At 33.5% G+C, this 18,569-nt stretch overlaps 2 protein-coding genes across 2 annotated transcripts; both read left to right on the top strand.

Moving 5' to 3' along the window:
- Positions 1 to 6,420: 6,420 nt before the first annotated feature.
- Positions 6,421 to 7,380, top strand: LOC107636751 (uncharacterized). The gene is made up of 2 exons (XM_016340242.1): positions 6,421 to 7,159; positions 7,238 to 7,380. Exons 1-2 carry the CDS (start codon positions 6,421 to 6,423, stop codon positions 7,378 to 7,380), a joined length of 882 nt encoding a protein of 293 aa, XP_016195728.1.
- Positions 7,381 to 11,915: 4,535 nt separating this feature from the next.
- Positions 11,916 to 17,068, top strand: LOC107636750 (vacuolar cation/proton exchanger 3). The gene is made up of 12 exons (XM_088484015.1): positions 11,916 to 12,426; positions 13,807 to 13,874; positions 14,047 to 14,075; positions 14,392 to 14,588; positions 14,818 to 15,039; positions 15,120 to 15,251; positions 15,511 to 15,627; positions 15,714 to 15,767; positions 15,888 to 16,004; positions 16,266 to 16,356; positions 16,470 to 16,531; positions 16,641 to 17,068. Exons 1-11 carry the CDS (start codon positions 12,145 to 12,147, stop codon positions 16,526 to 16,528), a joined length of 1,368 nt encoding a protein of 455 aa, XP_088340141.1. The 5' UTR covers positions 11,916 to 12,144; the 3' UTR covers positions 16,529 to 16,531; positions 16,641 to 17,068.
- Positions 17,069 to 18,569: the final 1,501 nt, after the last annotated feature.

Below are 18,569 nucleotides of genomic sequence, written 5' to 3'. Positions count from 1 at the left end.
AATATACCCCGTCTGTACAAGCTATCATTTAACAATGTAAAAAATGAAACTTGTCTCCTAAATTTTTTCAAATTACTAATTTCAGGAGAGATGTTTCCAGTTTTTAGATACTGGATATAAGGCCATCGCCAGTCATCATCTTTATTAATGTTGCAAACATTAACGAATTGGATGCTTAGTGTAATTAGAGTGAATTGCAAAACAGTGACAGCGTGTGATTGTGTACTGGCGAACTTTGACAGAATGTTAGCTCGGTAATTTTGTTCTTTTGGAATATGATGAATTTAAAATTTTAAAAAATGAGATATGAGTGATTTAACAACATGTAAGTATTTTGTTAAGAGAGGATTTTTTTTACTTGTAAAAATTGATTTACCTGTTGTACTACTAATAAAGAGTCATATTGTACCTTTATTTCAGAAATATTTAACTCAATGGCTAACCTTAAGCCTGCAAGTAGTGCTTCATTTTTGACCTGATTGTTGCTGGCTTTAAAAGAGAAACGTAGAGAGTGTTCCAAAATAATTTCATTAGTATTCCATTAGTGTCCATTCTGCTAGCATATCATCGGAGATGAGAGCAATAAACTCGGCAACAAAGTCAATAAGGTATTGTGATTTGATAGATCCTCGGGTTTGATATCTAATATCAAACTCGAATAGTTCAATAGACCATTTTATTAATCGTCCAACTAATTCTAGTTTTGTCAGCATTTGTTGTAGCGGTTGCTCAGTTTGAACATTGATTATATGACTCTAGAAATAAGGTTGGAGATGCCTAGTTGAGAATACTAAGACAAGGGTGAGCTTTTCTATCTTTGGATAGTGAAGCTCGGCATTTTTGAGAGATTTCTAATGAAGTAAACAACTTTTGCATCTTGTCCTTTTCTGTAATAAGAACAGAACTAATTACCCCGTCAGTAATGGATAGATAAAAATAAAGTTCTTCAGTTCAGGTTTTTGCAAAATGGGAAGTTTTGAAAGAATAGTTTTTAGATTTGAAAAAGTAATTTCACATTCATCATCCCATTTGAAGTTATTTTTCTTTTTGAGTGATTGAAAAATGCAAAAAGATTTGAAAGCTAAACAAGGTAAAAATCTTGATAAAACAGCAAGTCTCTCTGTTAATTGTTGGACCTCCTTTACTGTTTGAGGACTTTGCATTTCCAGAATAGCCCAGCATTTTTTAGGGTTTGCCAATATACCTCGGCTTGTAAGCAAAAAGTCGAGGAATTTACCTCCTTAGACACCAAAGACACATTTCTCAGGGTTAAATCTCATGTTGTATTTTCTGATTTGTGCGAAAATCTCCACAAGGTCGTCTACGTGAGATTTGCCGACTTTGATTTTTGTGACCATGTCATCAACATAGACTTCCATGTTCTGACCAATTTGCTTGGCAAACATTTTATCCATAATTCGTTGGTAAGTAGCCCCTGCATTTAAGGCCAAAAAGGCATGACTTTATAGCAAAAATTACCATATTCAGTTATGAAAGCAGTTTTATCTTGGTCTGATGGATGTATTAGGATCTGGTTATAACTAGAATATGCATCCATAAAACTTAAAGTGACAAAACCAGAGGAATTATCAACTAAAGCATCAATAGATGGTAAAAGGTATGCATCTTTAGGACATGCTTTGTTTAAATTAGTAAAGTCGACGCACATGCGCCATTTACCATTATGTTTTTTTGCCATGACAACATTAGCTAATTAACCATGTTGTGAACCTGATTTCTCGAATGAAATTGACATCAATAAGCTTTTTGGTCTCCTCCAAGAATGCTTGTTTCTTTTTCAAGCCGAGGTTGCATTTTTTCTGTGCTATAGGTCAAATTGATGAGTTAATTGCCAGCTTATGAGATATTATAGAAAGATCGATGCCGGGCAAGTCGGCGGGAGTCCAAGCGAAGAGGTCGGCATTTTGTTGAAGAAATCAACTGAGGTTTTCTTTCTTGTCTTCCTGCATGGCTGATCCTACAAAAGTAAACTTGTTTGGATCATTAGTTAAAGGGATTTTTTGTAACTCTTCCATTGGGGTAGGACGATCTTGAAACTCGGCTCGTGGATCCAACTCCGTTAAGAAGGAAAGATCAAGCGAGTTGTGGACGACATTTATTTGTGCACCTATAGCTCGGTTAGATATAGGTATTTTGAGACTGATGTTATAGCAATGCCGAGCTTCACGGTGGTCACTGTGAATTATTGCAACAAGGTTGTCTTGCACATGAAACTTAACACAAAGATGAATTGCAGAGACAGTTGCACCAAACTTATTCAAAAAAGGTCGGCCAAGGATTAGGTTATAAGGACTAAAACAATCAACCACAAGATATTGAACATCTAGAGTTTAGGTTAGAGAAATCTCACTAAGTGTTGTCTGTAATCACACTGATCCCAACTTAGGTATTCGTTCACCTGAAAACCCCACCAGGTCTCCAGTGGATGGTTATAGTATGTTATCACTTAACTTCATTTTCTGAAATGTGGAGTAAAATAAAATATTGGCGCTGCTTTCAGGGTCCAACAAGAATTTGCAAACTATTAGATCTCCCAGCTGAATAGAAATAACAACCGAGTCATCTAAGTTGAGCTCGGTTGAATTGAAATCGGACAATTGGAACGTCATTTCAGGCAAGTTGGGCAAAGTTTGATGATTGTTAATGGTACCCTCTACAGCGAGCATAGCTCGATAGGTGCATTTACGAGCAGAACTTGATACTCCACCACCAACAAAGCCCTCAGATATGCAATTAATCACACCTCGGAGTTGATTGGGCTGAGCAGTGTGTGTTTTTTCTTGTCCTGAAATGATTTACCTGCAGAAGATAAGTCAGATGGATGTGTGGTGCGCTTTTGCATATGGATGCCGATGTATTTTTCCAAATGTCCTTGCTGAGTTAAGCGCTCGAGCAAGCTTTTGGCTACAACACACTCATCAATAGTGTGCTCGTGTTTCTGATGAAAAGCATAGTGCTTTGTTTTGTCCACATTCTTGAGATCTTGATAGATTCCAACCTTTCAAGGAGGTTTGATAGCTTTGAATTTAGTATTTCCGTAATGATTTCTTCCTTCTTGGTGTTGAATTGACTGTAAGAATCATAACGGGGTGTTAATCAAAAAGATCTCTTGTTATCTCGATTTTTGTCATCATCGTCGTTGGTTTGACCTTTTTCCGACCTCCGAGCTTGGTGCAGCTCCTCGATCTCCATTTAGCCCTTGGCTTTCTCTTGAAATTTGGCCAAGGGTAATAGCCTCTTGAAATTTTTTTGGGCAAAGGATGCTTTTAATAGCATGTAAGTGCACCTCTGGATGAAGGTTTGGGATGCTCATTGCTACCTTGGTGAAGTGAGTAACGTACTCTCTTAAGCTTTCATGCTACCCTTACTTGATGGTATTCAAATAATTGGAGTCATGTAAATATATGGAAGATGCAGTAAACTGATCTTCAAATAACTTAGTGAGCTCCTGAAAGCGTGAGATAGAATCTGCAGGAAAAGAGAAAAACCAATCAAGTGTAGGATCGTCTAAAAAAGTTAGAAAACAACGACATAAGATAGGATCAGAAGCATCGTTTACTATCATCATGGAGCAAAATTTTTTGATATGCTTTTTTGGGTCCCTCATACCGTCATAGAGAGTTAATATCATCAGTAACGTAAAGTTCCTGGATAATTTAAAATCTATGATCTCGGCTGTGAATTGTCCAACTGCGTTGTCCGATTCGTTGTCTTCATTATTTTATTGATCTCCCTCTGATTGTTGAGTTTCAAAGATATGTGTTAGATCATAATTTTTTTCCTCATCATCTTGTCGTTCATTGTGACCGTCGTTTTGAGAAATCCGAGTATTGGTTAGCTCGGCTATTGGGTTTTCCATTCTTTGATTTTCTTCTGCCATGCGCTGATTAGCCTGTTGTAACTCTATCACCATCCGAAGAAGCTCGGAAGGTGTGGGAGGAGGTTGATCAGCCATTGGCAGACTTGAAAATTTTGGGACCTAAAGGAAAAAGGGGCTTTTGTTTCTAGGCCCCACGGTGGACGCTAATTGTTCTTGTGAAGGTTGGCTGCTGTATAACTCGTTCGCCGGTGAATAACTTGGAGCTTTCCTTCGAGATGAGTTATACTTCGACAGCAAGAGAACAAGGGAGTGAGTATCTGCAAAAAGTACTCCGACGTTCAAATTAGCAAGTGAATAATAAGTTTTGCAAATTGTCATGTCTCAAAATGATATTCTTACCTTTCTTTTATATTTGGAATGAAATGTATTCGGTTACTTTTTCAAAAATCTTATTTAAATGAAGAATAATAATATTTTAGAACGTTATTATACGTTTTGATATTTTCATAACTGAACCATAGTATTTATAGCCAAATTATAATATTTTAACCGAGTTATAACGATTACATTAATTTATATATTAAAATTAATTATTAAAATTAATTATTATATATTTATATATATTTTATATTTTATATTAATGGCTAATTTTAATATATACGATAATTTGCTTTCTATTGAAAATGGTATTTCCTCGCCCACAGTAATAATTTGTTACCGGAGAACTTTCTGTTTATACACACGATACAATAGTAGTTGTTGTTGGACATAATTATACATTTGTCATTTATTTAGCTGTTAACAGTTTTTGGATAAGTAATTCTATGGTATATTTAAAATTTTGGTTATGCTAGGTAACTAATAACTTTTTTGAATAACATAAACAACTACCAATCAAATAAAAACACACTACATCTCTAAATTACCCACCTAAATCTTAATATTAGAATAACCATCTATACACCTAGTGAAATGAACATCCGATATATCTATTGTTCATATTGTTTAGTATTTTTATTGTCTACCTATACTTTTCCTTAAAATTTTTATGAACAAATTTGGGCTCATTTTTTTGCAAATGGAAAAAAGCATGGTGTAATACCATGAAATGGAGGCATGGCAAAAATATTCACTGCTATGGTCTCAGAGGAAATTGTAACCTGCGTTTTGGATTTTTAAGGGTTTTTTTTATTTCTGAAATTTACTAAACGCAGGCAACGTTTAGCATGTTTCAATATTCAAAATATTTTTATTTTTTCTTTTTAGCCTAAAACGCAGGTTGCATTTGGAAATAGGCATTTTTTTATTTTTTTTTCGTTAGCCCAAAACGCAGGTTACATTTAGGAATGTGTTTTTTGTTTGTTTGGAAACCCCAAAACGCAGGTTGCGTTTTTCTTGGATCAGAAATTTTTTTGGAAGCTACTAAATGCAGCCTGCAATTTGAATTAAAAAATTATTTTAAACAAGAGCCTTGCCTATAAATACGAAGTGAGACTCATGCTAGTGTCCTCACTTCACTTCTACTCCTATTACTCTTTCTTCCACATTTGAATGATACGTAGTGAGTTTTTTTGGCATTTAATAGTGTCGAAAAAGTCAGATTAGGTGAGGTTGAAGTCATGGAAGGTATTGCAAATATGCGAGTGTATTTTAACGGTGAGATTATACCAAACACACACGAAGGAGTGACTTTTGTATGTGAATGTCCGTTTTCATTTGTTATTCCATGGACCATGAGTTTTGTAGAGTTGCAAAATGGTCTTTGTGAGAACATACAAAGTCACATTTCGAAAAGGGTGAGCAATATTTTGTACAGAAATCCTGTACAAGTATTTGGTGGAATGATACAATTTCAACTAATGTCCATCACTGACGACGCATGCATGCAGCGGATGTTCTATATTTATCAACAAACCCGATTTCACAGGCCGATGATAGAGCTGTACGTTGAGTTTGAACAGCATGCGGGGATGGATACGGTTGGCGACGATGTCAACGTTGATGAATTCGGGGATATAGATTGGGAAGAAGATAACAACGACAGTGAAGAGAGATTTGAAGCCAACTATGAGGTCGATGACGAAAACGATGACGGAGACTTGGCGGCAATTCGGCGGTACAGAATGAGGCGGATACGATTGTAAGCTGGCACCCTTTTGGCGTTCCATCTTTTATGTGGACTCTGGATCTCGAAGCCATGCATGCCCCGGAATTTTCTGAGTATGCAGATATCGGTATGTTATCTTATGGTTATTAACTAAAGTTACCACTACCATTAATTTTATTTGCCTTGTAATAACAGTGGTTCCTTCGTCGTAGGTGGAGGCAATGTTGCGGCGGAAGATGACAAGTTTAAGGTTGGAATGGAATTTGGTTCCAGGGAGTCGGTGATATCTGCAATCAAAAGCTACACTATCTCTAGAGGAGTTGATTACATTGTGTATGAGTTTGAGCCGCAGACATTCTATACGAAATGCAAGGGTTATGGTGCTGGGTGCGATTAGCTTATCCGAGCTAGCTTGATTCGAAAGAAAGGATATTGGGAGATCAGGAGATACAATGGCAATCACACGTGCACCATGGGTACGATTTCACAAGATCATGCCAAGTTGGACTCAGACACTATTGCAGATGCCATTAGGCCGTTGGTTGAAGCAGACCCGACGATAAAGGTGAAGTCTGTTATTGCAGAAGTTCAGTCCAGGTTCAACTACACTGTAAGTTACCGCAAGGCTTGGTTGGCAAAGCAGAAAGCTGTCGCAAAGGTTTTTGGTGATTGGGAAGTTTCTTACCATACTCTGCCAGTATGGTTGAAAGCAATGACTGTGAATATGTCACGGTCTTGTGTTCAAATAAAAACGCTCCCCGTTTACCGTGAGAGTGAGGAGGTTCAAGGTGTAAGAGTTCTGCACCGCATTTTTTGGAGCTTCTATCCGTGTATTGTAGCATTCAGACACCGCAAGCCACTGGTGCAGGTAGATGGCACGCACCTGTATGGAAAATATAAAGGTGCACTTCTGGTTGCAGTTGCACAAGATGGGAACCAAAACATTGTGCCTATTGCATTTGTGATAGTCGAGGGCGAGACGGCAGACGCATGGGAGTTTTTCCTAACTAATTTGCGGAGATATGTTGTTATCATTGATGGTGTGGGTATTATTTCTGACTGCCATACCTCCATCGACGCTGCAATAGCTCACAGTAACGGTGCATGGTCACCACCAAGAGCATGGCACATGTACTACATCAGGCACATCGAGTCCAACTTCTTAAGGAGGTTCAAGGCTCCGTATTTGCATAAACTCGTGGTGAACACAGGTATTTCATTTCGCTGTTATGGTTCTATTCATAGTAATTTTGAGGCATCTACTTATGATTAAATGATTTGTTCAATAGGCTATTCTAGGACGGAACATGAGTACAACAAAAACTACCAAAGGCTTAAAGAGTGGGGTGATGCATATACTCAATGGTGCGATGACATCGGTGTTGAGAGATGGGTGTTGGCATTCGATGGGGTCATCGTTGGGGACATATGACGAAAAACTTGGTAGAGTGCATAAATTCTGTCCTGAAGGGTGCACGGAACCTTCTTGTGACTGCCATTGTTAGGTCTACTTTCTATCGGCTGAATGAATTGTTCACCTGGAAGAGCGCTGAGGCTCATGAGCGTATCCGCAATGGATTTATGTATTCAGAATTTGCAACTAAGAGAGTTGAAGAAAGCTTTTGACGTGCAGGAAACATTGTGGTCAACCGGTTCAACAAGCGGAATGAGATGTTTGAGGTTCGCAAAATGCAAGATGGTTCTGTTTACACCGTTAACCTTGCGCAACAAGACTGCGACTGTGGCCATTTCCAGGTCGAGCGACTACCATGTCGCCACGTTCTTGCATGTTGCGCTAACCAGCATCTTGATTGGCAATTAAATGTGCACGACGTGTAGAAGATGTCTGAAATTTGCAAGGTGTACAGAGGCGATTTTGTTTCGATGGGTGACCCATCTACGTGGGATAGATATGAAGGAGCGAAGGTGATCACTAACTGAACGTTGAGGTGCGCGACAAAAGGAAGACCGAAGTCAACCCGTTACTTGAATGAGATTGATTCGCGGGATATGCGTGGTCCTCGCCGGTGTACTATATGTGGATGCGAGGGACATAGCCGCAGCCTATGTCCTCAGCGTGCAGGTCCAAGCTCTGCTGGAGATCATTAGTGGTTAAGCTTTTCAATATAACTTTGTTATGACCTACTTCACAATTATATGTTACTTTTTATGTAACCTTGTTATGTAACTTTTTAATAAATAGCCATTTCGTTACAAAAGTGCAATATGATAATCTCAAACAGAGTTATATGAGAACAAAGCTAAATATATAATAATAATAATACTAAATAGAATCATCTAAATATAAGATACAACACTGAATACACTAATAATAATAATAATAATAATAATAATAATAATAATAATAATAATAATAATTAATAATCATACCTGAAACTACTGCTCATGAGGCAGGATTTGCTGTTGAGATCCAATTGGTTCTTCCTGTTGCTGCTGTGGTTCATTTGCGCCAACCTCTTAATCTGCAACTCTATCTAACAATCGTAGGTGAACCCCATAGTGCTGTGTGTACCACATGTAGTAGACTGGGAGAGGATGAAAGTCTATAATCTCCTCGCCTAACTGTAATGTGTTATAGCGGTTAGTTCTCCATCTGTTAACCATTGACTGTAAATCTCTCCCCAGTCATGGTTCTGTGCTCCTGTCAACCGCTTGCAATGATCACGACCAAGGTCGAATGCCGGGCCTGGTGGAAGCTGTTGCATCCCGAACTGTCGTCTAACTCGATCTATTAGGTGCCACTCTATGCATTCCAATGACACTAGCGGCGACTGCGTAAAGCACAAAAACAAATGGGGAGCAAGGTCATCCGGAACCCCCACTCCCATATATGGCGGCCATATAAACTGCACATTAGTTACCAAGAGGCCGATTAGGAAAATTATTCTTCTGAATAAAAACATTGGACATTAATGGTTAAAACTTACATCGTCAACTCCCATGTCATCGAGTCATCGCCTAAAATGCGCAGTAGGCCCCTGTATATATATTGTATGTCGAGGCCAATAACTCCACCTAAACAAAAACAGAACGATTGCAATAAGAATAACAATAATAATAAGAATAATAATAATAATAATAATAATAATAATAATAATAATAATAATAATAATAATAATAATAATAATAATAATAATAATAATAATAATAATAACAGTAAAAAAACAATACTGTCGCGCAAGTGGAATACCAACATCGCCGAGCTGATCGCGGGGTATGGTGCCATACGCTCCCACGCCCAAATAAAAAGCAGTATGAGTGGCCCATCCATCTCTTTACGGTTGTATCGTGATGCACGACACAACGATCTGTATAAGTGTGCCAGACTGGCTGCCCCCAACTGTAATGTGGAATCCGGTGAAAATCGCGAAGCAAAGGCAGAAACTTCGAGTTCAATGAAGTGGTGGACTTATCCGGAAACACAACGGTTCCAAACATGCAGAAAATGTGAGCCCGGACATATCGCTCAATGGACTCCTGCGTGTCACACGGTTCGGTGTCTCTGCACCGCCGAATCCATGCAAGATTCACCTTACCCAATACGTGATCCTGCGGACCTGGCTCCCGACCAAAACAAGTAATGCAGTTCTCCACCAGAAACTGATGACTGCTGTCTGTTCTACCTGTGACGGGTTCCCCATTAACCGGGAGACCAAGTATATATGTAACGTCTTCCAGCGTCACCGTCACTTCCCCAACTGGAAGGTGGAACGTGTGAGTTTCCGGCCTCCACCGTTCCACCAATGCACTTAGCAGTGCAGAGTGGCCTCTCATTTCGCCTACTCGCAAAACGTATTGAAATCCAAAAAACGCTAATGACGCTACAACCACCTCGTTAAAGGTATTTGGCAGATCGAATTTTCTGAACAACAAATTCCTTATAGCCTGCAAAAAGTAAAATAATAATTATTTAAATTCTAAATAATATCAATTAATAATTTATTCAAAAAATAATAACAATAATATTAAATAGTATTTATTTATTATTATTAAAAAATATTAACAACAATATTTATTTTTTATTATTATTAAAAGTAATTTATTTATTTATTAAACAATCTTCAAAAAATAATAAAAAATTATTAAACAGTATTATTTATTATCAGAAAATAGTAACAATTTATTATTATTATTATCCTAAACGTATTCTATTATTAAACAGTATTATTTATTTATTATTAGAAAACAATAATAATTTATTATTATCACCCTAAATAGTATTCTATTATACTAATCAATAACAACTTTTTTCCTACGGAGACTTAAGCAATAATAATAATAATAATAATAATAATAATAATAATAATAAAAGTTTATGACTAACAATATGGTAAAAAATTATTTTTCATATCATAGACATAATAATAATAATAATAGTTCATGACTAACAATATGATAAAAAACTATTCTTCATATCATAGACATTATTATAAACATAATAATAATAATAATAATAATAATAATAATAATAATAATAATAATAATAATATTTGTTAAAAGTTAAATAAATAAAATTCAAATAAATATATTTATTTCTCATAAAATTTTTTAAAAAAATTACTTATCCATTTAAGATGATTTAAAGTATTTAATAATATAATCTTTAGATTTGGTAAAATCACGAATTATTTTTTGTTTAAGAATCAAATGAAATTAAGCTTTTTACTCTTCTTCTTTCTCCCACCACTTTTCTCAAACCCTTCCAAATTTCTCTCTGCACAATCCTCACACAACATTCCTCAGCAACTTCCAATTTTTCGTTGCATTTTGCGTTTTAAACACTTCTTTTAACATTCTCCTCTAACACGTGGCGATCATGCAACTGGAGAGACTGCCAAACGCAGCCTGCGTTTTGGCCTGGCCAGCTGTCAAATGCAGCCTCCGTTTTTGTACTTCCAAGATGGTTAACAAAGTAGGTTCTGCCTGCATGCAAGGGGCAGGGACACGTTTTGAGTCTTCCATCTCCTTCCCTACCAATCGAAAGTTACGTTTTGCAGCTTGTTACATCTTTCTTATTTTTTGTTCATACAAAACGTATCATACGTTTTGCAGGTTACTCAGCTTTCTGATTTAAATTCAGTCAAAACGTAACTTATATTACTGACTTTAACATATCTACCTTTGTGGAATACACGCCAAACGACAATATAGTTGTACATCTCTATTTTTACTTTCATTCATAAATTGATTTCTGACAAATTTAAGGTTGATTATTTTTATTAAGTAAAGTATTTAAGTATAAGATATGACAAAAGAAAATACAAAAATTACATTATAAGATCAAGAGAAACTATGCTTATGTAAAAAAATATCATATAAAGTATTTTTATATTAATAAATTTTTAAAATAAATAATTTTATCACGTTATTATCACTTAGATAGTAACTGCCCACTCAGACTAGTACTTCTTGGACACATTGCATTTTCTGATAAATTCTTGATCAGTGGCTATCGGCTAATGAATGATGATTTTTCCATTTTAAAGTATCAGTGAGCGGAAAAATAGAAAAAAAAAATTAAAAAAAAATTCATTTGATATTTTATATCATCAGAAGAAACTGAATTTTTTATTTTTAATATTGGAGTGGTAGTGATGTTTTTTTAAGACGTGGATTGTTGGGGTGTTATACTCAAATGTGGAATCGTTTAATTAGAGAAGCAGAAATCGGACCGTCCGATTTATTAGAGGTATAGAAATCGGGCCGTCCGATTTCTAGAGGTACACAAATCGGACCGTCCAATTTATAGAGGTATACAAATCGGACCGTCTGATTTGTGAAAGGTACATAAATCGGACCGTCCGATTTGTGGTAAAAAAAAGAAAAAATTTTAGGTACAGAAATTGGACCCTCCGATTTGTGTACTTCCACAATTTTGAAAAACACAAAAAATTACAATGTTAAGGTATATCACAATTTCTACTTCCATAACAAAAAAAATTAGGCGAAGAAACTTCGCGGAAGCTCCCTTATATCAGTATTATAAATGTATATAGTTGTCATGTAGAAAACAACATACACATAATAATAGAGCCTATAGCTTCATTCTAAGGCAGTTACAAAATCGGTTACAGAGTATCATTGTCACTTTATTGTTGCTATATTCATCATCATTGTAGAGCCCTTGTTGTCGTTTGCATTTGCCTCTACACCAATTAATTAGTTGCTACCAAAAATGGCGTCTCACCAACAAGAACCATGGCTTCTTGAGAATGGAAATGTGAAGGTGTTGACCAAGGAAATGCGGCAGGGCCACGGCCGGAGCCGTACTGCCCACAACATGTCCTCCTCTTCTCTTAGGAAGAAATCCGACCGGACCCTCGTATCGAAGGTTCGGTGCGGATTGCTAAGGAATTTGTTGGTTAACATCCAAGAAGTTATTCTGGGGACAAAGTTGTCCATCTTGTTCCCTGCAATTCCCATTGCCATCATTGCCCAATGCTATGGCCTTGGAAGAGTGAGTTCTATTGTTACCTTTTTGTAGCTTTTCTTCAGCATTTTAAACTTCGCGATGCTGAGGGTGTATAACTTGGTCATATACGAATACAATTTATGCATCAGGGAATCCTTTTTCATACTGTTTATATTAGTTTTGGGTCGGCCTATAAATTAGTGTCTAATTTTTATTTAATTTATTTTTTATAATAAATTTTAAATATTTTAAAATTATTTATTTTTATATTTTTAAAATAAAATATTAATTGTTAATTTTTTTCGAACAAGTTACACACCATAATAATTTTCGTATTTTTGTTGTTATAACACTTTTGTTGAGTGGTTTTTTATTACTCTAAATTAATCGGTTTGAAATAAGAATTCAATTCTGCGTGCAACCTATTTTTACCGTGTTTCCAAAGCAAAAATACTTTATAATAAACACGAGTAAAAATTTAATTTTGTCTTTATCTATTTTTACGGAAGATAAAATAATTTTTATTTAAAAAAATATTTCGATCCATTTTTTTAATTTTAAAACAACATGACTTTTTTTGTGATATCATCACTAATACCACCATCTTTTCTATTCTGATCATTATTATTTTTATTTCTATTATTTTTATAATTTAACTATACTTTATCATTATTGTTATCTTCTCTACTATTATCATCACTAATACTAATATCATGCTATAAACATTAATATTTTTTGTGTGATGTTATTTTTCTGTTTGAAAAAAATCTTTGTATTATATTTTTTTTTCTTGTAACATCATTTTTAGTTATGATCTTTTTTACTTAATTATCACTGATAAATAAATTTTTTAAAAATAAATTTATTAATAATTTGTGAGGCTTTATAATCTATAAATTACAAATAAAACTTTTAAAATTAATTTTTATTATTATTTAACAAATTTTTTAATAAATAAATTGTATTATTCTAAAATAAAAAAATTGAGAGTCAAAATATTTGTTTATGGATAAAAGAATCGCCTTAACTTTGTGAAAATAGGTAAAGATTGAATTAGATATTTATTCAAACAAATACACAAAATTATTGGCTATGTATTTATATATATATATTTTTTAATAAAATAATCAACTATTAAAATAGTTGAATTCTCTATAGCAAATAATCAAACTTTTTCTACATCAGTATAATAAATTTTTTCATAAATATCAAATACATGTTCTTATATGATTAGTGAATTTTAGTGTATTATGTAGTATGATTGCTTTCAAAATAACTTGCTTATATGAAAAAGCCAAATAAATTTTTCTTAAAAAAGAAAAAAGGAAAACATTATTAAGTAGTGTATCATTTAATTAACACTTGCACATCTTTTTGTCTATGATAAAGAAACAATGCCTAAGTAATTTCTTGGATTGTAAACAGCCATGGATTTTCGCATTGAGCTTACTTGGGCTTACACCGCTTGCTGAACGTGTCAGCTTCCTCACAGAGTAAGGAACATGATGAACTTGTTGCAATCTTTTATTTATTTATTGAATCATTATATTCTTCATTCAACATACAAGGTCTTAATTATTCTAGTTTTCTGGGTTATTTGTTCATTGCTGATTCTTGTTCTATTTTCTCCTTTGGTGTTTGTTGCAAATTCAAATAATACTCCAGACAAGTTGCAATTTACACTGGTCCTACAGGTACGAATTTACACCTTATATTACGTCACTTTCAAAGAGTTTGTTACGATATGCAATATTCAACTTTAACCGTTAGGATTCAGTTTGGACCATAAAATTAATAATCATATACTCTTCTCATATACAGTCACATGTCTATCTGAGACTATTTTGGCAGCATATATAGTCACATGAAGTTATATTTAAGATTAGGGTAAATTAAAAAAAAAATGCCCACACAAATGTTAAAAATGTTGCAATTGATTAATAAGGTGTAATTACTGAATTAAGCTAATTAAAATGTTTTTTTTTTTCTTTTTTGTGTTATTAATTGCAGTTGGAGGGCTTCTAAATGCAACATGTGGAAATATTACTGAGCTGGTCATAGCAATATTTGCACTGAGTAGTAACAAAGTTGATTTGGTGAAGTATTCTCTACTGGGTTCTATCCTCTCAAACCTTCTGCTGGTTCTTGGAACCTCTCTCTTGTGTGGTGGCATTGCAAACCTTGCAAAGGAACAAAAATATGACAGAGTAAGCACCTCTATAAACACGTTAATTGAAACCCTTGCCAAGGGAAAAATTATTTAAAGGGACAAGGATTTAAAATTTTATGGAAAATTTGGATTATGAAAAAAAAATCATCAATTTTACTATTGATTCAAAATTATAAAAAGTATAAATAAATAAATAACGAGAAAGACACAATTTCTATTGTGGCTCTACGTTGGGGACTAATAATGTTAAGCATTGAATTTTGCAGAGACAAGCAGATGTGAACTCTCTAATGCTTCTGCTGGCATTGTTATGCCACTTGCTTCCAATGCTGTTCAGATACGGCGGTGGTGGCTCGGACGACGCTCTCGCGGCCGCGGACTCATCGCTGTACTTGTCGAGGGCCGCCAGCATTACCATGTTGGTTGCATATTTTGCTTACCTTATCTTTCAGCTGTGGACACACAGGACATTGTTTGAAGCTGAAGATGTAAGCTCAGTTAATAATTAATTACCTGAACTAATAATGAATAATAATTTAATTTGATTAATTCATTATTATTGGTTCAGGAGGATGGAGATGGTGAGAATGGTTCAGATGATGAAGAAGCTGTGATTGGAGTGTGGAGTGGTGTTGCATGGCTGGCTGGGATGACTGTCTTCATTGCCTTGTTATCTGAATATGTGGTGGACACAATTGAGGTAAACAATTGGCTATTGAATTTTCTTTTTGAAAAAAAAAAAAAAGAGTGATTTTTGGCACATTAAAAAACAAATGCTAATTCAGTTACAAAATTCAGTCACTAACATAAATATATATTAAAAATAAATTAAATAATATATATATTTATACACGTAGTATTTGTGTTAAAAAGTTTTTGGTAATAGAGGGGAAAATATTTTCAAAAGATCCTTATATTTTAGTGTGATGCCCAATTAATGTGAATATTATTAATTACAGGAAGCATCAGAGTCATGGGGTCTTTCTGTAAGCTTTCTCAGCATAATTTTGCTACCAATTGTTGGCAATGCAGCTGAACATGCAGGAGCAATCATATTTGCTTTCAAGAACAAGCTGGTAAATATTATAGATTTAAAACTTTATTATTATTATTATTATTTCACATAGATTCATATTGAAAATCTGTATTTTTGTGACTGTAGGATATCACGTTGGGTGTTGCATTAGGTTCTGCCACGCAAATTGGCATGTTTGCGGTAATAAGAACTCTATTCTGAAATTTGAAAATGGACACATCCTATTAGCATTGTATATATTTTTTGAGCAATGAAAAAATAAGACTAATGCTATAAATTAATATATATATATATATATAGGTTCCTCTATGTGTGCTGGTTGCTTGGATAATGGGTGTTAAAATGGATCTAAACTTCAATCTCCTAGAAACCGGTTCTCTTGCTTTGGCAATAATAGCCACATCCTTTACTTTACAGGTATATGTGGTGAAGTTTTTTTTTTTTTTTTTTGGGTTTAATTTCTTTCTTAAAATGTTATTTATTTCTCTATGATATATTGAACCAAATATACTCTTTTATTATCATGGAATAAAGATTTATCTATTAGGATTTATACTCTTTCAAATGGTGAAATCATATCTCATTTACAAAAGCTACATATTTTGACTTTGAATTTTAATTTAATCTCTAAATGAAATTTAAGGCATTGACAAAATCTCCATCCTCCTGTTTTCATAGGATGGTACATCTCACTACATGAAAGGGCTTATTCTTCTTTTGTGCTACGTTGTCATTGGTGCTTGCTTCTTTGTACAAAGAACACCCTTAAGTAAGTAGAATATATGTAAATAATGGTAATATATATTAGTAGTCTATCCATAGCTATATTATACATTTTCAATATTCAATTCATGTCTAAAATTTGATTTGTTTTGTCTCCAGACCAAGTGAATGTTAACAACACATTCAAGTCAGGAAGTGATGCAGTTTTAAGTGCTTAATAGGTGAGTTCATATATGTGCCACGTTAAGAAATAATAGTAATAATAATAATCTACATAAGAATAACAATTAACTCTTAGAGCTAACTGGAAATTACTTGAATGAGACACAGGCTTTGGCCTATGATTGGTCCCTTGTGAGATGAAGGATAGTGGCATCATCAAAACTCAAATGTTGATTCGTTGAATTGTTTATTGGTTTCAATATTCTATCATCCATCCATCCACCGGTCATATATCCAGACACAAGGCAGAAGAGTTTTGAAGCAGCATTGCATGTTATTTATTCAATTGCAAGCTATGAATTGATCTGAACTCTGCAAGTGATGAATCTGTGTCCAAGATTTTCAATCATTAGTATGATGTATCATATAATTGTGGCCTAGCTAGCTAGTGGGTATCGAGGTTAATTAAGTTGGTTATTTTATTTTATTTTATTATCATGTACTTAAGTAATTCTGAAATAAATGGAAGGTAATTGTTCTTGCATGGTGAATTTGTGGTTGAATCATTAAAGAAAGTTTCTTGAGTTTGAAGAGAATATTTACTCCATTTGGTGTAGTTTCTCCTCAATGATCTCATGGCTTTTAGCCTTTTACCCATGTTCTAGATATATAGACTTGTAACAAAAAGAAGTAATAATATAAAACTACAGAAGATGTTGATTCTGTAGAATTAAAAGAAGTAGAAAAAAGGAATTGATGAAAGAGTGACCTACTCTAAATATAACACTCAAAATAATAAGTGCATTAGCCATTTTAACTAATAAAATTGACGAGTAAAAGATTCTTCTCACAAAAAGTTGTCAAATATCAAAATACTTTTTCAACTATCATTTGGATAATAGAATTTGATTGTGCTAATAAATAAAGTAAAAATACAAAATGTAATTTAACCAACAACACTAAACACTAAAAAAAGAAAGAAACTATTAAATGAAGCTTGTATTCAATAAAACACGAATGTTAAGACATTTAATCTTACCTTATTATGTTGAATGAGTTGGATTTATTAATCACTCAATTTCTTAGTTAGAACTTTAGTTAATCAATAAATGGACTCTTGAAATTAGCCTCAAATTTTAAATCGATCCTTAAATTTTTAATTATCTCAATTTTGACACTGAATGTTTCATTCTATAATTCACATTAGCTCTATAAATATTTTTGTTAACGTCACATTAATGTAGTATGCTAATTGTTATTATAGAAAATTAGTGTCAAAACAAGGTTCGATCACGTCAAATGAAATAAAAAAAGTGTCTATTAGTATCACATGACATATTGACGTGTAGACAGTAATATCACATATCATAACACAATTTGTCCATGTGTCAGTTTAGTATCACGTGTTACAACATGATTTGTCGATATGTCTCTAGTATATTATTATTGTAAGTGATTTAAAGTAGTTCTAAAATTTAGTTGTTTATAACTTATTTTAGCCACTAAAATTAAAAAAATGTAAATCAAATTAGTTTATAAAATAATTTCTTTTATTTTTTATTTCATAAATTCATTAGATGATTTTTAATTAATTTTTTTTATTTTTTATTTCATAAATTCATTAGATGATTTTTAATTTATGACATAGTATAAACTTTTGGCACAAAAAAAAAAATTGGGAATGAGGAGGTCGCCTTGAAATAGCCATACTTTTCACACTGTTACATTCTTTCACTTTGTCTATCCATCTATTCCATTACATCCCCTACATGATAAGGGACATGCGGACATACAAATTTTTAAATCTTATAAGACACGGAAATAGGTATATATATAAAATATAAAATATTTTTTAGATAAATTATAATAAATTTATGATATTTTATTGGTATTAAAATATAAAATAATTTTTTAAATATTTTTAATGTCTTCTTTTAACTATGTAAAAGTATTTAAAATATTTTTTGTTTTAATAAATAATAATATATATTATTTCTAAACTTATTTAAAAAATACATGTTAAGAATAAAGGTGGACACGTTGACACGTAATGGTATTTAAGTGTGTCTAAATGTATTCGAAAAAAATTTTTTTATT

Source organism: Arachis ipaensis, chromosome B4, assembly GCF_059453495.1.
Source record: "Arachis ipaensis isolate K30076 ecotype BB chromosome B4, ASM5945349v1, whole genome shotgun sequence".
Taxonomy (NCBI): Eukaryota; Viridiplantae; Streptophyta; class Magnoliopsida; order Fabales; family Fabaceae; genus Arachis; species Arachis ipaensis.
Note: the sequence above shows the minus strand (reverse complement) of the source record. Positions and strands in the feature narration are given on the sequence as shown.